Here is a 19,523-nt window from a genome sequence, read left to right as displayed (position 1 = left end):
GAGTGGGAGATATCCCAACCTTAAAACTGTCAAGGGGCGGCAGAGATCCAGAATGAATCCACACAGGCAGCTGTAGGCAGGGTCACAAATAACCCGTGATCTTTAGGAAGAGTCAGTGGCAAACATTTAGCACTCACTTTCCATGGTCAGTGTCAATATTTTCAAAGCAGCAGCTAGGAGCTTATTTGGGAGGGATAAAAGGCAGGAGAAGAGACCGAGCTTTATTAATGCAAACTGATTTCAAACCATTACACCTATGTCTGCCCTGACCTTCGTTACACCCAATGTCGATGCTTAAAATTTATCAGAGGCCTGCCTTTGGGTCACAAATTGCCAAGAGCCCACCCGTTGTAAACTCAATTTCTGTCTTGAGATTCTGGGCCACATCAGAGGAGAATTCACCGCTACACGGTCTGGCCCAGTGTCCCAATTCCTGCACTGGGGCTGGGACCAGGGTATCACCTCCAGTCCTTCCATCATCGTTTTCCACAAAAAAATTGTTTCAGCTGTATTGCAGCTGACATCAAGCAGGCACGCCAACCTAAAGCACTTCCTTCGAAGACCTGATCTTGCCTGCCTCAAAGGTAGGTGACATATATATAGGCAGCTTGATCTGGGCTGTTCTTATACGTGTGTGTGGGCAGGTCAAACCACAAGCACCCTGCAAACACCAAAATGGATGCCTCTGTGCACTGCAGAAGCACTCCTAGCCACTCCAACAGAGAGCAATGCAAAACCTGTACCTGTGTCTCTAATCCATACTTGCTTCATCTCTTAATATCTTGATGCTTCCTTCTCACTGCCTGTCTGTTGGAATCCCTGACTGCCCTGTTTTGAGACCTTACCTACTAATTCAGTGCAATGATCACCTCCTCTACTTGCATTCTCCTGGTTCTGGTAGCCTTGCTTTTAACAGTGGTTGGCCTTGATGCACTTTAAATGCTTTCAGTTATTTCAGCCAGAGGAGTCTGAATGGGAAATGCACCGTTAAAAAACTGCATAAATCTGTTTCACATAAAAATGAAACACCTGTGAGATGTTTTCTCATGAGGGTATACAAGAAGTGAGACAGGATGGTATAACTAAACTAAGCCCAGAGCATCTCTCATTCTTTCCAAAGTGCAGGGTAAGTATGTCTCCCTCTCCAGGTCCTTAGTCCCCCACTCATTCACATAGTGCACAAACTAGTTTGGTTCCAAGCTTACCCTGGAGCAAAACAACCAGTTGCTCTCTTGAGGAAACCTAGACCTAGATGAGAGGTCAGTTTGCTTGAGCATCCCAGACAGACAATACAGATCTGTAGTGAACTCAGGTGGATACCAACACTACCGCAGCCAGCAATGTGTCTGGAAATGCCCTTAAGGTAAGTAACACATGTTCCGTGGTCGTGGCATGAAAATACCATGAAAGGGATACAACACAGCCCTCTCATTATTTCAAGTGAAAAGGGGGGGGGGGAAACCAAAGGAATCGGCAAAGACAGAGAGAATGAGGGAGAACAAGAGGAAGGAAGGAAGGAAGGAAGGAGAGGAAAAAAGGAGAAGAAAAAGGAGAGGAAGAAAGCAGGAAAGCTAGCAAGGAGGAAAGCAAGCAAAAAAAAGGAAGCAAACAAGCAACCAAGAAAGAACACATAAAAATTAATTATGCCCCAGGGACATAGAAACATCAAATGGATCCTAGGGGAGATGAGATTTAAATGCTATACAGTGTGGTCAGAGTTAGCCCGTAGCCAGTGGCTCAGAGCACATGGGTTCTCCCACTGGTGTTGTCAACAAGGCCAGCATAGATACAGCCTAGGTCAGATACAGCCTAAGCAAGGAGAATCCGACATGCAGCAAAAATCAACTTAGGCTGAAAGATACCCACATCCAGGGGACTGACTCTTATACTGGGCATCTTCCTCCTTCTAGAGAAACCTGTGGCCTATACATTAAAAAACCCCACTGTGATGACTACAGCAACATCTGGGAAAAGAGCAACCCAGATGAGATCAAGGGCATATCTCACCAAGGAATGCAGTCCTTGGAAATGCGGGAGACTGGAGGAAGAACCAAAGAACATTTTCCAGGTGATAGAGATTATTTCAACAAGGCAAAGAGTAGAGCTGGGAATGGCTACTCCTTGCTCCAAGATGTACCTGGCTCAGAGGTGTGAACAAAGTTCTCTTAGCTGTGCAAGAAGAGATGTCAACAAGAGGACAAGAGGACTGGGTGGGTGTTGAGGGGCTGACATATCAGAGTAAGTGAAGGGGACTGGGACAGGTCAGATATGCCTTGGGTTGGATTAGGGTGGGATTTCGCCCTTTTTGTTCCCTGCTATCACACCCCTTCACATCCACCACCCCACAGGTAAAGCAGTGCTTCTTCTGTGCCTCCAGAGCTGTTGGGAATAGGGACAGGAATAAGCAGATCCCTGGAAATCAGCTCTTCTGATACAGGACTGGGGTTAGATCCACTAATTGCTTCTGCCACTGCACATCCTTCCCAGCTGTGGTTATCTCAGGCTGGGGCTGTGCAGGCAAGAGGTGGGAGTGTGTGCAATGGGGGCATCCAGGCTGGTCCAGCAGCTCTCACGTCATCAAGCATGGGCAGATTAGGCAGACTGCTGCAGAGCAGTACTCCAGGGTGCTGCCTGTGCCTCCTGTGCCACGAACCATTTTTTCCCCCAGGATGCTCCCTGACTGTACACAGGGACTGAAACTGGAGCTGGAAATATCTGTTGTTCTGGTGGCCACAAAGGAAAATATCAAAACAACAGCATGGGTGCACTTTTCTACTACTTTGTATAGGCTTAAAATAATTCTGTAAATAAAAAGGAAATATAGATATTTCCTACTGCTTCCAAGGGGATAAAGACGACAGAGTGCCATATATTTCTCTGTGCTGAACATGTCGACTGTATTCCCACAAATATTCACAGAGAGACAAAGTACGGGTCTGTACAAATTCAATAGCCCCTTCAGGAGGTTTAGACTGCCATTCAGGTTGGGTTTAGGGACTGCAGTATGTCAGAAGAGAGTGTAGCACTTCTTACACAGTATTGTGGGGATTACGAGCTGCACAGACGGTATTTTGATGCAAGGTAAAACAGCACTAGACCAAAGACAATAACAGGATTTTTCGTATAACAATTGGAATAAAATAATCCTTGTTCAGTGTGAGGAGCAACACAGACTGTGACAGCCAGAGCAGTAGCTCAGGATGCAAACGTGCAGGCAGTAAGTAAAGCTACTAGTGCAGAGTACCTGGAATAGCCTATTCTGAACTGCTTTTACGAATTCAAGGAGCTGGAGTCTATTTTAAAGGTAGAAAGATGGTGATTACAAAAGGCCACAGGAAATAAAAAAACCTCTTATAAAGATTACAGGAGGGTCACTCAGAGTCTGATAAACTTGAATAAAGAGCCAGAGGGATTTTTTGTTAGACTCGGAAGTGCAGCAAAATTGAAGCTTTATGCCTTTGAAAAAAAATGGTATAAGTCAAGCAAAAGATTTTACTTTGGTAGTTCAGGAAATATTAGTCTTGTAAAACAGAGTAGCTATAGATTTCCTTAGTGCTCTGAACAGCTCTTTTCACTTCCCTGATGCAGGCTTCCTAGAAGATACCATAGCTTACCAGTAAAGATATGTATTGGATCTGGTTTTACAAAACATAGTATATCTAGCATCTGATAACGTATGAAGAGTGCTAGCAGGCCAGGGATTCAAGTCAAGCAGTTGACACTCAAGTTAGAATTTACACGTGTAATCTCTAGTCCCTGTTACCTCCCTTCTACAACAGGCAGATGAAAAATGTTGTTGAACCATCTGAGCACCTCATGGGAAAGGATGCACAGTCAGATATGGATCTGTATGTCACCATTAAGTAACAGAATGGTATCAGCAAGATGGGAGTTGTCACTGGCTGAGAACAAAATGTTTGTAAGAGTGGAAATCCATATCAGAATCACTGGGGACTTGCAGAAGTACAGAGAAGCAGATAAGGCCAAGCCATAAAAACCCAGTATGATTTAGAGTCTGCAAACAACTTCTCAACCGAGGGAAGTGCAAGTGTGAATCAGCCATCACAAAGAACTTGCTGACGAAAGTCTGTGCCATGGTCTTCCACTTACCCAGGCACACAGTGGAGAAGAGGTGGAGGAGGTGAACCTGTTTCAGTGCTCCAGGTAGAAGGATGGCAGTGGACCTGCTATTTTGCCCCAAACTGGAAAAGTTGAGAGGGTCACACTCTGAAGACAGAGGAGTCTCCATGACACAATGTATGAGGAATAGACCAGCTGCCCCTGACTGCAGTAGGGCTGGCCTCCAGAAAAGCCCATGAGTAAGACAGGTCCAAGACTCAGTAAACACTCTTTGCGAGTTGACTTGCTTATGAGTTATGTTGTAAATGTAGGTAGTTTGTGTTTAGTGAGGCTGGATCGGAAACTTCATTTTTTTCCTAAGCTTTTGCTTGACAGGGTAAATTTAGGCTACAGAAACCCTTGGTATGGCCATGTTAGAAAACAGACCCCATGTGAAGCAACTCTGCAGCCTCTCTAACAGGGACTGCAGAACATCATGGCCTGAGGTGCATCGCCCCACTTCAGTTATGACCTGAGCTTTGAATTCAGGGCAGGCTTTTCAAACAAGCACTGCAGTCGGTGAGAAACCACAGCAGTGAGGGGAGAGGGGGGCAGCAACAGGGAGGGGTGGGAGTTTGGTGAATAGAAGCAGCAAAGCAAGAACTAAAAGCAGGAGGCAGATGGTACAAAGCTGTGTGAATGGGGAAGTGGGAAGAGGCAAAAAGGGGAATATAGCAAGTGGGGACAGTTTGCAGCCCAGCCAGGCTGAAGCAAATTACTCTTTTCCTTGGTGGAGGCCCAGCACACACGGAAAAGGTCTCATGGCCACTCAGGATTGCCTGAGCAATAGCTCACATAAAATAAATCCTACCAGGGCCCAGGGTAATGAGAATACCTGCTGTGGCCATGCCCTGGGTGTGCAAAGAAATGAGCCTCGTGGTCCCCCCAGGAAAGGATTCCCCCTGCTACTGTCTGTTCTGAAGGACAAACCTCCTGCTCAGCTCCTACCCTCCTGTGCAGGGCTGTGAAGAAATGAACATCATTTCTGAACGAGCCCCCCTCACCCTTTTCCCATCCTCCCTGAGGGAGCAGAACCCCACAGAATGAGAGGGAGAGATGGAGCAGTCCTCGCTGCTTTGGATCCTTGTGGGGGGGAAAATGGTATCACGCATTTCCTCCCTTGCCCGCCGTCCCACAAGGGCCCTGGAAGTCTCTCAGAGCAAAACTGACTCACTAAGCAATTCTTTCCCATTAGAATCTTCCTCAAACTCAGCAAAGGGAACAAGAAACCCCAGATGGGTGCCAGCCTTCCCTCAGCCCCACTGCACATGCAGAAGGAAACTCATGTCAAGAGCACCTCTTGGTGGTATGAGAGGACATCAAAGCAGCAGCAGATCTGTCTGTGCTCAGTTGGGGGTTACCGGCCTATTTCCTGCAGTTTCCTTTACTTTCCTGCAGCATGCACGACCGAGATGTTTTTTCTCAGAGTGATTACAATATGTATTATTTGAAGGTAATATCCCATTTTTAATAATTTAAATATGATGGAAAGAAACACCCTAAAAGCCTTTATGTAGATCCCTATCATCCCTCTACAGAGGCACTGGCAGAGGAGGGATGTTTATAGATTCACGGCACAGACCTCTGACTTGGATGAGAACTGACTATCCGTAGCAGTAGCAGGCAATTACCTTACAAAAGTAATTTGCTCAGAAGTGGGTTGGAGATATACCTTCTTGCCAGGACTTCCACAGCTCATTGTTGGTGTCGTGGTTTAACCCCAGCCAGCAACTAAACACCACGCAGCCGCTCACTCACTCCCCCCCACCCAGTGGGATGGGGGAGAAAATCGGGAAAAGAAGCAAAACCCGTGGGTTGAGATAAGAACGGTTTAATAGAACAGAAAAGAAGAAACTAATAATGATAATGATAACACTAATAAAATGACAACAGCAATAATGAAAGGATTGGAATGTACAAATGATGCGCAGTGCAATTGCTCACCACCCGCCGACCGACACCCAGCCAGTCCCCGAGCGGCGAATCCCTGCCCCCCACTTCCCCGTTCCTATACTGGATGGGACGTCACATGGTATGGAATACACCGTTGGCCAGTTTGGGTCAGGTGCCCTGGCTGTGTCCTGTGCCAACTTCTTGTGCCCCTCCAGCTTTCTCACTGGCTGGGCATGAGAAGCTGAAAAATCCTTGACATTAGTTTAAACACTACTGAGCAACAACTGAAAACATCAGTGTTATCAACATTCTTCGCTCTGAACTCAAAACATAGCACTGTACCAGCTACTAGGAAGACAGTTAACTCTATCCCAGCTGAAACCAGGACAGCTGGTCATACAAATCTACAGTGTCTTTGACATGAGGCTTACCTGGATGTGGGGTCTCAACAACAGACCCTCCTCCCTGACCAATTTTAACTTGTCTTCTTCTCCAGTCCCTTTGATGCTGCCAGTCCCACAAGCCTATATGCCAGACTACAAGGACAAAAGCACACAGCAGCATTCAGCAGGTCAGTGGTCCTCTTTTGTCCCTGCCACTGGGTCCTTCTGTGTCACCGGCTGGTTTTCCATCCAGTCTCCCTTAGCCTGAATGCCATCCCAGTATCCTCACATGACTGTTACTCCATCCCAGCTAAGACTCAAGGTATTCTCCAGCTCTCCCCAGCTCTTTTGCCCTCAGCCCACATCCTTCCCACCCCGGGTGTTCAGTGTCTGTTCTTCCCACCCTGCTTCTCTCCAGGCACAAAAGGATTATTGGAAACCTTCAGAGAAAAGGTCTGGTGAAAGTGAAAATGTTCCTTTGGAGAAGTTGATTCCAAATGCAGTTTCAGCAATGCCCAGAACGGGGTTAGTATCCTGCTTGCCTGTCCCAGGCTGCCTGCCCAACCTAGAGCTCCCTGAATCCTTAGGGACTCCACCAGTTCCAGCTCCGTGGGCCCTCACTTGGCACCCAGATGTCTCCCACAGAGACCTTTCAGTGTGTCCAATTGCCCAGGGAGCTGTAATGGTTTTTCTCCATCCACCAGTAGCATTCTGTAGAGCCAGATATACCCGTCTTCTCTTCTGACTGAGTCCCTATCTCCTGGCGCGCTATTTTTTGCACCTGCCTGCCCTTTCCAGCTCCTGCTGCTGCTCTCCCTGTAGCAGCCTTTGTCACTCTCCCTTCTGTCCTTCTCTGACCTGTATTCCTATGGCCTGTTCCTGCTCTCACTTGCAGAGGAGTCAGTGGGTTTCCTTCCTCCCCCTTCCCTACCACCCACAGAGGGAACACCTAGTACAGCTGGTCGCTTTGTGCTTCGGAAATAGCCGCAAGACTTGGAAATGTTCCACAGTTGAAGGTTTCTGGGTTGCAGCCAGCGCTGAGTGACGGATGGGGCGCATTTCTCCTGAGTAGATTGGTTGCAACAGCCTCCCGTGGCTGCAGCAGCACAAAGGTCACCAAACTTTGGAGAAACACTTCCCCTCAGAGTTCCTTCCTTCAGGAACATCCCAGCTGAAAACCCACTGTTCTTGGTCTAACTGGTCTCCTGACAAAGCCTGGAAATTCTCATTAATTCTGTGTCACCACATCCCTTCTTCTATGAAATGCATCTCCTGCCCATCCACTCATCAGTTCAGGCTGGAGCACACAGATAGATGTGCACACATATGCACTTTTCCAGGCTTAGTGTTGCATGGGAGGAGAAGGGAGGAAGAGGAGGCAGACCTTCATTTTGAGAAGGGAAAGGAAGGAGTAGAACCTCCTGGGATCTTTCTGCTCCTTGTCTCTTCTTTCTTAGCATGATTGCTTCCTTATTCTCCTTGCTGCTTAGCTCTAAAATTCTTTTATCTTCTGAGGACAATGAGGACAGGCTGAGAGAGTTGGGATTGTTTAGCCTGGAGAAGAGAAGGATCTGGGGAGACCTTATTGTGGCCTTTCAATACATAAAGGGGGCTTATAAGAAAGATGAGGACAGACTTTTTAGTAGGGCCTGTAGTGATAGGACAAGGGCTAATGATTTTAAACTAAAAGAGGGTAGATTCAGACTAGATATAAGGAAGAAATTTTTTATGATGAAGGTTGTGAAACACTGGAACAGGCTGCTCAGAGAGGTGGTAGATGCCCCATCCCTGGAACCATTCCAGGTCAGGTTGAACAGGGCTCTGAGCAACCTGATGTAGCTGAAGATGTCCCTGCTCATTGCAGGGGGAGCGGACTAGATGACCTTTAAAGGTCCCTTCCAACTCAAACCGTTCTGTGATTCTATGACAAGATGGAAGAGGTCTGGCAGCAGCTCCCACTGGCTGCTTTCGTACAGAAGTAGGGGAGAGGGTGGACAGGGAGAAGCTGGTTTGCGGGGGCTCCTCTCATCCACCAGTCTTGGCTCTCATAGTACTGGCAGGGGAAAGAAAACAGTTCATTGCATCCCTCGATGCATTTGCTCCACTTCGTGGTGAACACACGGGTTCACACCATACTTCTTTGCACTAGTAACCTGGGCAGGTGGGGAAGTGCGGTAGGACCTTATCACCAGACGAGAGGAGGGATAGAGCAGCCACAGGGTGGCTGCTGCTTCCTAGAGGCTGCTTAACTTCCTTGTTCAGCCTTCACAAAAAACATTGTTCCTTGTGACATTTCGCCATTGACACTCAGGGGCACTGGGAAGACCTGAAAAATCTTCATTGCCCCACGTCACCCCACTGCTCCCACTTCAGATTCCCTTCCCCGCTTGCACCTCCTCCAAAGTCTGGATGATAAAGGAGGGAGGAGGAAATCCACCCCTCCACTTTCTCCCCCCACTTCTCACCCTTGTTCAGCTCCCCTGTAAAAGCAGTTTGGTGCCCCCAGCCGTACACTGGGATGGGGTGGGAAGGGAGTGGGTGAGATACGTGGGGAGAAAAAAAAAAAAAAAAAATTACAGCAGTCATGATCCCAACCATGAAGTCATGCATGCCCCGCCTTCAGCTAACGGCCTCAGCCACAGGGCTGCTGCAGTGGTGGGAGGGGAGGAAGGACCGGAGGGTGATCGTTGAGTAAAGTTCCCTCTTCCACTTCCTCCCTGCAACCTGCTGCTCACTGCAGCACAAGGGCTGATACCCAAATTTGCCTGTCTCTCCCTGACCGTTTGCCTTGGCGTGACTTTCCTTTGCCCCCGGCGCTGTCCTCTGCCACGGGTCCAGAGACATGCAAGCCATCAAGTGTGTCGTGGTGGGAGACGGGTAGGTACCCCGCTGGTTTGCTGTGGATGCGGGGAGGGAGGAGCAGTGACAAGGGGCAAGAAAGAAGGTGGTTGCTTGGTGAAACTTCCCCAGCTTTGCTTCTGAACTCCTGCAGATTGCATTCCCTCTCTCGCTCGCTCTTCCCTCCCCAGGGCACGGGACCTTCCTCTGGGTAGGGTGTGGAAGAAGCCATTTTGAAGGGCATCTGCAAAGGGGGCATGGAAAGTGGAGCAGGGCTGTCCCACGCACAGGAGGTGGTGGTGTTGCTGCCAGATTCAACCTGTAGGCAGGAGTCAGATTTAAAACCCAAGAGATGCAAGCGCTCTCCTGCAGGTGAACGGCTCCTCAAATGCCATCTGCTCACTGGGACTGACTGGGAGAGGGCACGGCACTATGGTCCTGATGAGATGTCTGACAGTATCTCTGTGTTCACCTTTTCTCGGCGCATTACCTCTGTATCGGGCTGTGGGGTAGACTGTTTGGCAAGGGGTTTCTGTTGGGCACAAGGAGGAGGAGCTCTATCCACTGAGATATGCCCAAGTATGTGCTACTTTGGGAGTGGGAGGTAACACAACCTTGCCTTCACAGCATGATAGCATCACTGCCCATGTCTTGTCATCCCTGGAAATGGCCTGATCTAAGCCATCAATAAGTGAAGCAGTCTGTACTGCTGGGGGTGGGAGGGATGGGGTGGACAGGGCCTCATCCTGCCCAGTGGGATGAGTAGATGCAGGAGAGGGAGGGGAGGAGAGTCCACACTTGGCACGGAGTAGGTTAATTCATTTCCCAGCTAGGAGTTGGCCAGCCTGTTATCTGGGGCAGCTATCAGGTAGCAGATGAAGAGACATTTGCAGCAGCCCTGCTCCCCACCGTCACTTCCTCCTTCAAAACTCACCCGGGGAAGAAGACATCTGCAAACATAACAGTAGATGTTAGACGTACTCTCAGAGGCTGGAGCAAGGGGACAGGGAGAAGGGACAAGGAAGGACAGAGCCCCAGATAAACACCATTACCTCTAAGAAAAGTCCCCTGAAGGCTGCAAGATAGAGCCGGATAAACAACTCCACTGGGCATTTATCTGTTGCGCTGTTAACCCCCCAGTTTCCCCTTCACACCTTGCACCAACTCTGTAGTTATCCTTCAAGGCAGCATTCCCCTCTTATCGTGGCTAACCCCACAACACGTCCTGCTCTCAGCCCCTCTGACTGCAACTCCTCTTAAACATCTTCTGTCCCGTCATTTTGCTTCTCTGTACACTGCACCTCCCCTCTCACCATCTTGCAACACAGCAGTCCAGTCACCTCCCCATCGCTCTGAGCTCTTGGTTCACCACCCTTCACCTCCCTCCCAGTGATACCAGCCATGTCACCCTTCCTTGGCTCAACCTTACCAACCACAGGACCTTCTGCCCTCACTCAGCTAAGCCCCTCATGTTGCCCCGTAGCTGTTCTGGCCCCATAGCTCGCTCCATCACGCATCACCAGCCTCTTAACACTCCCTGAGTTCAGTCCCAGGAACTTGCAGGTGCCGCTAACCTCACCTCTTCTCTCAACAGCTTTGTTGTAGCCTTCACCCCTTCGCTGACCGTTTCTGCTCCTCTCTGTTCAACCACACTAATTCAGAACCGTCCCCCCTTCCATGACTGACCCACCCACAGTCCCATACATCTCCTGAGCCATTCCTTATAGACCTTCAGGAAGCCTCCATGGGCCTCCCTCAATATCTCTATGATAAGAGGGAAGCAAAGGAGCTGGGGAAAGAGAAGGGACTGAGAGAGGAGGATCTAAGAAAGGGAGGTGGCAGAAGGAAGAGATAAGTGTCAGAGCACGCCAAAGAGCTCAGTTTCCTTCTCAGCTGCCCCACAGTGCAGTGACTGAGGCAGGTGCCTCAGGACCAGGGAGAAGATGCCAGCTGTGCCTGTTGATGGCACACAAAAAGGCAGGGCTGCAGGTCTGCGAGAGAGGACTTTGCAGGTACAGCTGAGGTGGTTGGAGCATCGCCAGCAGCGAGACTCCAGCCTTTCCCTGCGGGAAAGACATCTCCCTCATCCTGTGGCTGTGCTCGTAGGCTGAGGAGGCAGGTTGTTCTCACCACCTCCATTTTACACATGCTGTAACTGAAACATGACCAGACTTTCCCAGGCCACACAGACCTGAGAAATAGCAGCCCAGCAGGAGAAGGATTCTCCATCCTACACCTGTCCTGGCTGCTTTACCTTCTTCCAGTTTCTCTCCACTTCTTTCCCTCACCATAGCCTTACACTTTGCCGCCGACACCTTCTCCTCCCCTTGATAGCCTTACTGCTCCCTTTCCCACCTCCCTCACAACAATGTTCTCACCCAGTCTGGACTGTGCTGCTACCCTGGCTTATTTTCGCTCCACCCTGCTGCAGCACGAGTGTGGGGGAGGCTGAGGAGAGAGGAAGCACCAGCTTCTAGCTCAGAAACACCACCAGCAGCCTCCATCAGCCACAGGGAGAGGCACCTTGCTGGCTGCTTACAGCTCGCTCTGCGGGCAATGCTGCAGCTTACCGCAGGCAGGCAAGACTGGAGAGTGTTGTGGCTATATCAAGAAGAGGTGCTACCAGCCCCTGGCCACAGCACCTGCAGAAGCAGGCAGGAGTGCCTGTGTTCAGGGGCTGTAGCTGGCTGGGCAGCTTTGTCATGGCATTCCCACACCGAATCAATACACTTACCCTTGGCTGTGAGCGTACAGCACTGTGCACGCACTGGAAAATGGGCTTTCACCTCCATCTCAGAGTGGATGCGCTTTAGCTGAGTGATCTCTGTACCAGCCGGTAAAAACAAGCCTTCGTGCTCGAAGACAACAAACATTTCTGGGTGACATCCTGTCTTTCTTCCTGCTGGTTGTCTAACTTACGGTTATGCACTGTCTGGTCCTGTGAATGTTTCTGCTGCCAGGGGTCTCCTGACAGGGCTAGCTTAGAGGTGTGGAAGGATTGCCCCATCCCCATCTTACCCTAGCAAGATTGCCTACACTACCATAACTTGTGCTATTTTTTTCTTTCTCTTCCAGAGCTGTGGGGAAAACCTGTCTCCTTATCAGCTACACCACCAATGCCTTCCCAGGAGAATACATCCCCACTGTGTGAGTAATGCATAAACAGGTCCTGGGATGGGTAGGAGGCATGGAAAGCAGGGTGCAATGGGGTGCAGAAACCCCTTGTTGTGCACTCTGAAGGCAGGGTCGCGATCTCCATGCCAGGAAGGGATGCCAAACCAGCGAAGGTGCCTCTACACTTTGGATCTGTCACCTTTCACCAGAAGCACAAGTGGCCTTATAAAACGCTGGTATAAATGGGGTATTTGGGAGACACAAACCAAGCCTATCTGCCTGCTAAGTTTACAAGTAGTAGATGGGGTCCTGCTAGGCAAAACAACCAGGCACTAGGCTACAAAAATTGGGCCAGACCCAAGAGGAGGCAGTTGGATGGACAGGGCTCCCCACTTCCTTCCTTGACCAAGGCACCAACTGTCATTGGAGCAGGCACTGATAACCCTGATGGTAAGAGTGCAGGATTCAGCTCAATGCCAGAGTAGAAGCACTATGCAATCCAGCAGATGTACGCATGAGGCTGAGACAGACCCAAAGACTGGTGGAATAAGGAACAAAATCAGGGTTGCTTTAGTTTGAGCAGTCAGATGCATTTGTCTCCCCACAGTGCATGGGGATATGTTTGGGGATGCACACCACACATACCACACCACTGGGACGTGGAGTATGACGGCACACTCACTGAGGTGGGAAAAGGAGCTAGGCACACTGTGTCAGACCACCAGCTCAGGTTCAGATTCCTTGGGAAGGACAGGTGCAGGAAAACCTCAGAGCCTCACCTTTTTCTCCAGAGCAATTTGCAGCAGACATTGAAAAAAAATGGCTGTGGCAGCAAGAACCCATCTTTTCTCAGAAGCCAGTTTGTGGAAGGGCACCATCCCTTCCTAGCATGTAGACATGAAGCGGCTATGCGTTTTGTGCGTCACACACCATTTCTCCTACTGTCTGAAGCTTGTGTCTGGAGACGTGAAAGGGAGGGCATTTTGTGCTCCTGGACCGCGTGGCTTATCTTACAACAGCGGCGTATGCTGTGAGCACATTCACAAAGTCTTTGTGTTGGTTCCTTCCCATCACTGGTTTCCCTCACCTTAACCTGAAAAAAAAAATACCAAAAGGAGCCAGAAATAAAATTTTCTAGGACAAGGGGAGGAACTTCTGTATTGATTTAATATCCTTTTTTTCCATTAAGTCTTTGCTCCCAAGCATGCAATCCTGATAGCTCAAATATTCCATGCTGGGTTTTCAAAGAGTAAAGGGACACATCTTGGCACATTGGTCTCAGTTCCAACAGGGTTGTTGAGGAGTGCAGGGCTCTGGGAGAGCTAGAGACGTGGGTTCTTCTTCACTTTTAAGGAGGAAGCTGGGTTTTAGAGCACAAAAGAAAGACGGGGCTTGGCTAGAGCAGACACAGTTGTGAGAAGGATACTGGGGAAAGAAGTGGGAAACTGAAGGGTTTATGGATCTGCACGCCAGGTGGCAAAGGTGGAGCTGCAGCCAGGCACCTGTCCAGGACAGCTGGGTGATGGGAAGCAGGTTGATGCTGAGTGGGAATTTGGTAAGGTAGCGGTTCACAGGAAACCAGCATCACCCAGGTGAGCTGAGAAGAGGAATCACTGCCCTTTGCTCGTGGGTGCACCTAGTGAACCCCACCAACACTACTGGAAGGGGTCCCTCTTCTCCTGTTTGAGTCACAGCCTATGTCTCTGAATTTCAGGTTCGATAACTATTCTGCCAACGTGATGGTTGACAGCAAGCCTGTAAATCTGGGGCTATGGGATACGGCTGGACAAGAGGATTATGACAGGCTGAGGCCGCTCTCTTACCCGCAGACGGTGGGTCACACTCCATGTCTCTCCTCCCTTGTTCCTCCCTCAGATATGCCTCCATCCCCCACTGCAAAAATCAACATTTATCAAAACAGCGACAGTACTGTTCCTGTCTTTCTCTGCCTTTTTCTGAGAATACCTCTGTTGATATACAAGTGCCTTGAAACCCTAAAGGTAAAAGACATCTGAGGGTCTTTTGGAGCCTTTATCTAAACTTCATTACTCATATAACTTACCAACAAAACTGAGATCTTCAAAGATACTTATGAGCCCAGCTGAAGGTACTTATGAGCCCAGCTGAAGGTACTTATGAGCCCAGCTGACACTGATTTCAGTGTGGGGCAGATGCCTTACACAGCCCTGGTAAAAAGCCCTCCTTTTGTGAAGTTAAAGTGGCTCAGGGAATTTAGGAGCTGAGGCAGCAGCTTCTTGCATTTCTGTGAACCCCACTATTCTGGCTTCTGCCTTTTAAAAGGGATCTGATGTATGGACACATGTATTCGATCTGCTGATGCCTCAACTAAGCCCAAGCCTCTAGCAGAACAAATGGATACCTCAGATACTGCGTTCACCAGTTTTTCACCATTTTCACCACATTGACAGAGTGATTTCAGGGTTTAAAGGTCACCTTCCCTGGAGGACGTTGTTCTAAGCAGTCTCTTGGCAAGCTCAGAAAGACCCTTCTGCCTCAGGCGTTGGTCTGAAGGTTGCCATTGCAACAAAAAGGGCTAGGAATTGAGGGCACTATTTATTTCAGCTAGGTTCAGCCACCTAAAAGTTGGATTCCTGGTATAAGCTGTTTGCCTAGGCTCCTTCTGCAGTCAGTGCAAGCAGATGTATTTCTCAATAACATGCTTGCACCCACCCTGGGACACAACCCAAGGATAGGTGGGGGAACTGTTCTCCAAGGTTTTTGCCTCTGATACTTGTAAAAGTATGTAAACGGATAGCCTGGGCCTGACACCCTTGTTTTAGCTAGGTGAAGTTGGATGAAATAAATATAACCCTGAAGAGCTGGTTTGGTTTGGTTTTTTGTTTTGTTTTTAATGGAAGTCTATATTCTGCCATACCCAGGAGAAGCGCTTACGTGGATAACCAAAACTCTGCCTCATTTACACCCTGCGTGTGCACTTTTGGGGCTGAGCCTGGTTCTGTCTCAACAGCAGGCAAAATTATTCTGGCCTGAAAGCTCGACGGTGTTCTGTGAGAAATGAGCAGGACGCTGTCAGGCTGTTTCCCATGAGGATGACTGCGCCTACCGCAAAAACCCCATCCTCGTAGTTAAACGTTTGGCTTTTCTGATAATGGTGGCTATGGTTACCATGAGTCAGGGGAGCAAATATCTTTCTCTCCTCTGGAGGCAATTAGCAGCAGTCAGGACTGTGTTACTTTGTGAGAGACAGCTTTCCCTAGCATGACTCGCTGCTGCAGAGGGAGGATGCTTGCCCACCCAGATCTTCTCTACCCTCCCTGCCTCCTGTCATGCAATCCCATGCTCTCATCCTAACTCTGCACCATGGTTGTATGCCTACAGGACGTCTTCCTGATCTGCTTCTCCCTTGTCAGCCCGGCATCTTATGAAAACGTCCGTGCTAAGGTGAGACACAATATCCTAGTCCATCAGGGGTTAAGGAGGGGGAGATTGGTGGTGGTCTTGCAAAGCGAGTGACTATGGGTGGAGACTGCTAACAGGACCTCTAGATTCAGAGAGGTAATATCATTTTTGTGACAATCAGAAGGGACTAAAATATGAGCCTCCTTCAGATGTCTTTTCTGGGTCATCTCAAAGAAAGTGGCCAACCCCATTAACAGGCTAGTGTTCATCTTGGTGGGCTATTGAGCTGTGAGACCATAGGCTTATATTCTGATGGCATCTTCCAGCCAAGACTGTCACAGCACAGACAAGCAGGACCAGTCCATAGGGTATGAGAAGCAGGTATCCACAGCCTTTGGATGGGAAGTGAGGGAAGAAGGGAGAGATTGATGAGGAGGAGAACAACATAGTATTTCCTTCCTACCACTTTCAGGTTCCTCCTTGGGTTCCAGGGAGCCATGAAGGGTGAAGGGCAGCTTGTGCTTTTGCTTAACAGAATTTGAGCTCCATGCCAGGGATTTTGCATGAGGACCCAGCAACAAGGGCTGGCCTGGGCCAGGCTATAGTGCCCAACACTGGATGGAAGGGCTGCGAGGAAGGACAGGGTGTTAGCTACCTTGCTGACACTTTTTCAGGGGTGCCTCTTTGTTTCCCTCGTGCATGCCCATATGTGTGACTTCTTCTCACATCTTTGCCGTTTTGCTCCCTTGCTAGTGGTTCCCCGAGGTGCGGCACCACTGCCCCAGCACTCCCATCATCCTTGTGGGCACAAAGCTGGATCTTCGTGATGACAAGGACACCATTGAGAAGCTGAAGGAGAAGAAGCTATCCCCCATTACCTATCCTCAGGGCCTTGCTCTGGCCAAGGAAATCGGTATGTGCTTGGGGCAACATCTTGGACCTACTGAAAGGAGAGAGGCAGAAGATAAGGCCTTCCCCTCAGCCTAATGAGGCTTGCGTAGAGGTATCTCACAGTGGTATCTCCGAGGGACACAGGGAGACACATCAAGGGTCATGGGACAAAATGCCCTTCAGGAGACTCAGGAAGGAGATCTGCTCCTTGAGGAAGCCTCAACCCTCCGTTTTCTGCCTCTCTCTGGCCACCGCACTACACAGACACACACAAATACACACTTGCTCATTCCCCTCCCCTTTTACTCTGCTATTTCTATTTGGGCCAATATTTTTCTGTGAAAGCCGCAGCTGCTGTGTGGGCAGAGGCCTCTCCTCCACATCCGGAAAGAAGCGGAAGAGAGCGAGTTTTCTAACATCTCTCAGGAAGACTTGCAACTGCAGCTTCCCGTCCCTGCCTCTGACTAGCGGGGCTTATACATGCAACCCCCCCGGGTATGTGTGTCACACCCCACCATTCATCTCAGGGGCATCAGCTCCCTCCCATATTTTGGGAAATGCACAAATGCCTGTTCCAGGTAACCTCTCTTCACAAATGCAGCATGCAGAGGCAGGAGAGAGGCTGGGAAACACAGCTTGAGGGAGAAGTTTTTAACCGGGAGTTTGGAGGAGAGGGTGTTCGGTCAGGATAACATAGCCGCCTTCACGTGATGGCTCTGCTCTGGCTACAAGAGTGGAGAATAGGCAAACTCCGGTCTTGTACAGCTGGCAAGTTTTGCCCTCAAGTCAAGACTACCTGAGCGAGTGAAGTGTGTCCTGACAATGCTTAATGGCTTCGATCACCTGTGCTGTGTTTATTCAGTTCAGGCAAAAGCCAGGTGCCTTGCTTTCCAGCACAATGCCTCTGAGAATTTGGGGGTACAGAGTCCCAAAAGGGAGGTGCCATGTGATTTGAGATGCCACCAGAGGTGCTTGAGGCCAGGCAGTCTGAATGACATTTGAACCTGAGGAGACCTGAGACCTCATCTCAAGACGAGACTCAGGGGGTGTTTCCGTGGTGTGTATGTGCCTCAGGACACTGTAAAATGGGCACTGAGGGAGGAGAGTGTTGTGGCTGTGAAGCGATGCGAGCCAGAAACGTGTTGGTGAAACAGGCCCATGCATCTCTTTCTGCTTGACGCTATCTGTGGTATTCCTTCTGCGTGTTTCTCTTCTGAGCACCCCTGGCAGCAGATTCCTGGGTACCCCCACTGCCTTCCCCAGTTTCCTTCCTCCCCATTACAGCACCTGCTTTCCTCCCGACAGACTCCGTGAAATACCTCGAATGCTCGGCTTTGACGCAGCGCGGCCTCAAGACGGTGTTTGACGAGGCCATCCGAGCAGTCCTCTGTCCGCAGCCCACCCGGACAAAGAAACGTGTATGCAGCCTTCTCTAAGTGAGTAAATCTAAAAGAGATCCCTGGGAGTGACACCAGTGGCACTTTCCTGCTCCTGAACCCTGGTCACTGGGTTCCTATAACCTGCTGTGCCTGGTGGGATGGGTCAGCCTCAAAGAGAGAGAGGGAGACAGTCCTCCTGCTTGGGGAAGGCACAGGACATGGTATGACGGAGAACACGAACCTCCTTGCTGCTTGCCCATGGGCAGGTTTGTCCCCATGTCCTGGTGCAAGGAGGCCCAAGATTTTCCACCTCTGCCCTCACAGAGAAGAACTGTCACCTTCTGCCACAGAGGGAACTGCATCCAGGCAGCCCTGGGGATGACCTGCTGTGAGACCTGTGAAGCCACAGCCTTTGCTTATAGAAAAAAAAAAAGCTGTTCCTTATTCATGGCGGTTGCCCAATGGCCCTTCATCTTACCAGGCCCTGCTCACCTCAAGGTGGTTTTTGTGTTGCTGTACATTGACAGGCAGCAGCTTCTCCCCCAGGACTCCTCATATTGTCCCCATCTGCCCTTCCCCTTCAACTCAAGGGAGCAGAGAGGCTTCAGGATGAGAGGCAAAGCTGGCCAGAGCCTGAGGAGAGAGGAGAGTGAGAACTTTCTAGCTGGGACCCTGCCCCTTTGTTCTCCCACCACCACCAGGGCAGAGGGAGGGAGAGCAGGAAAATAGCCGAGCTGGTTTCATGAGGTCTGTTGTGTTTTTGGCTACAGATCCCGGCCCCGTCCTGATGCCAGGCTCTGCCCAGCACACAGGAGAGCGATGGCTCCAGCATCCCGGAGCTCAGTACCTTGTGGCGGTCACTGCGCTTTTTACTTCTGCCGGCTTGAAAGACTGTTGTGGGTCTGTAGCACTGGTTCGTCTGTTTGCACAACTTCCCCACACTCGCCTCACCCCAGCTGCCCCTTCCCTTCCTCACCAACCTCTGAGGTTACAACGTAGTGAATAAGACCAAATAAATAGACCGTTCATTCTTGCCATGTCCGTGATGTGTTGCACCTCGGGGCGACGCAGCCCCGAAGCAGCGAACAACGGGACAGCTGGGGTGGAGGCATCTGCCAGCCGTACCCCTCCTTCGGCAGTGACAACCCAGGCAGCACCACGCTGAGCTTGGTACCGGGGAGCCCCAGCCGCTCTAGGATGAAGAGACGAGGCCTGATTCATGCACCGAGTTGCTAAGTTCTCAGCTGAGCCCCCTGCGTTCCTCAGTAAAGTGCAAATATCGTGTGCCGGCCAAAGGCAGCGGGACGATTACACCTCAGCTTTTGCCCTTTCTCTTCTCAGCCTCCATGTGTTCAAAGGAAAAGTTGTCTCCCCTCTGAGACACACAGAGGATGAGATGCGGGCTTTGGGAGGGGACACCCAGGCCCAGACTCCTCTCTGTGGGGACTGCCCCTGCAGGTCGCTGGGGACACACTTTCACCAAAACATTTCTGCATTAATGCTCCTACGCTCACGTCACAGGCAG

General features: G+C 50.0%; 1 protein-coding gene across 2 annotated transcripts; it reads left to right on the top strand.

Moving 5' to 3' along the window:
• Positions 1–9,059: 9,059 nt before the first annotated feature.
• Positions 9,060–19,031, top strand: RAC2 (Rac family small GTPase 2). Of its 2 annotated transcripts, none has more exons than XM_052790198.1 (7): positions 9,060–9,272; positions 12,309–12,380; positions 14,062–14,179; positions 15,708–15,770; positions 16,482–16,641; positions 17,925–18,059; positions 18,769–19,031. In XM_052790198.1, exons 1-6 carry the CDS (start codon positions 9,238–9,240, stop codon positions 18,053–18,055), a joined length of 579 nt encoding a protein of 192 aa, XP_052646158.1. In that variant the 5' UTR covers positions 9,060–9,237; the 3' UTR covers positions 18,056–18,059; positions 18,769–19,031. The 2 variants fall into 2 exon arrangements, with proteins under 2 accessions (XP_052646158.1, XP_052646157.1); XM_052790197.1 differs by having other exon boundaries at positions 9,061–9,272; positions 17,925–18,055.
• Positions 19,032–19,523: the final 492 nt, after the last annotated feature.

Source organism: Harpia harpyja, chromosome 6, assembly GCF_026419915.1.
Source record: "Harpia harpyja isolate bHarHar1 chromosome 6, bHarHar1 primary haplotype, whole genome shotgun sequence".
Classification (NCBI taxonomy): Eukaryota; Metazoa; Chordata; class Aves; order Accipitriformes; family Accipitridae; genus Harpia; species Harpia harpyja.
This window is presented reverse-complemented; position numbering and strand designations above follow the sequence as displayed.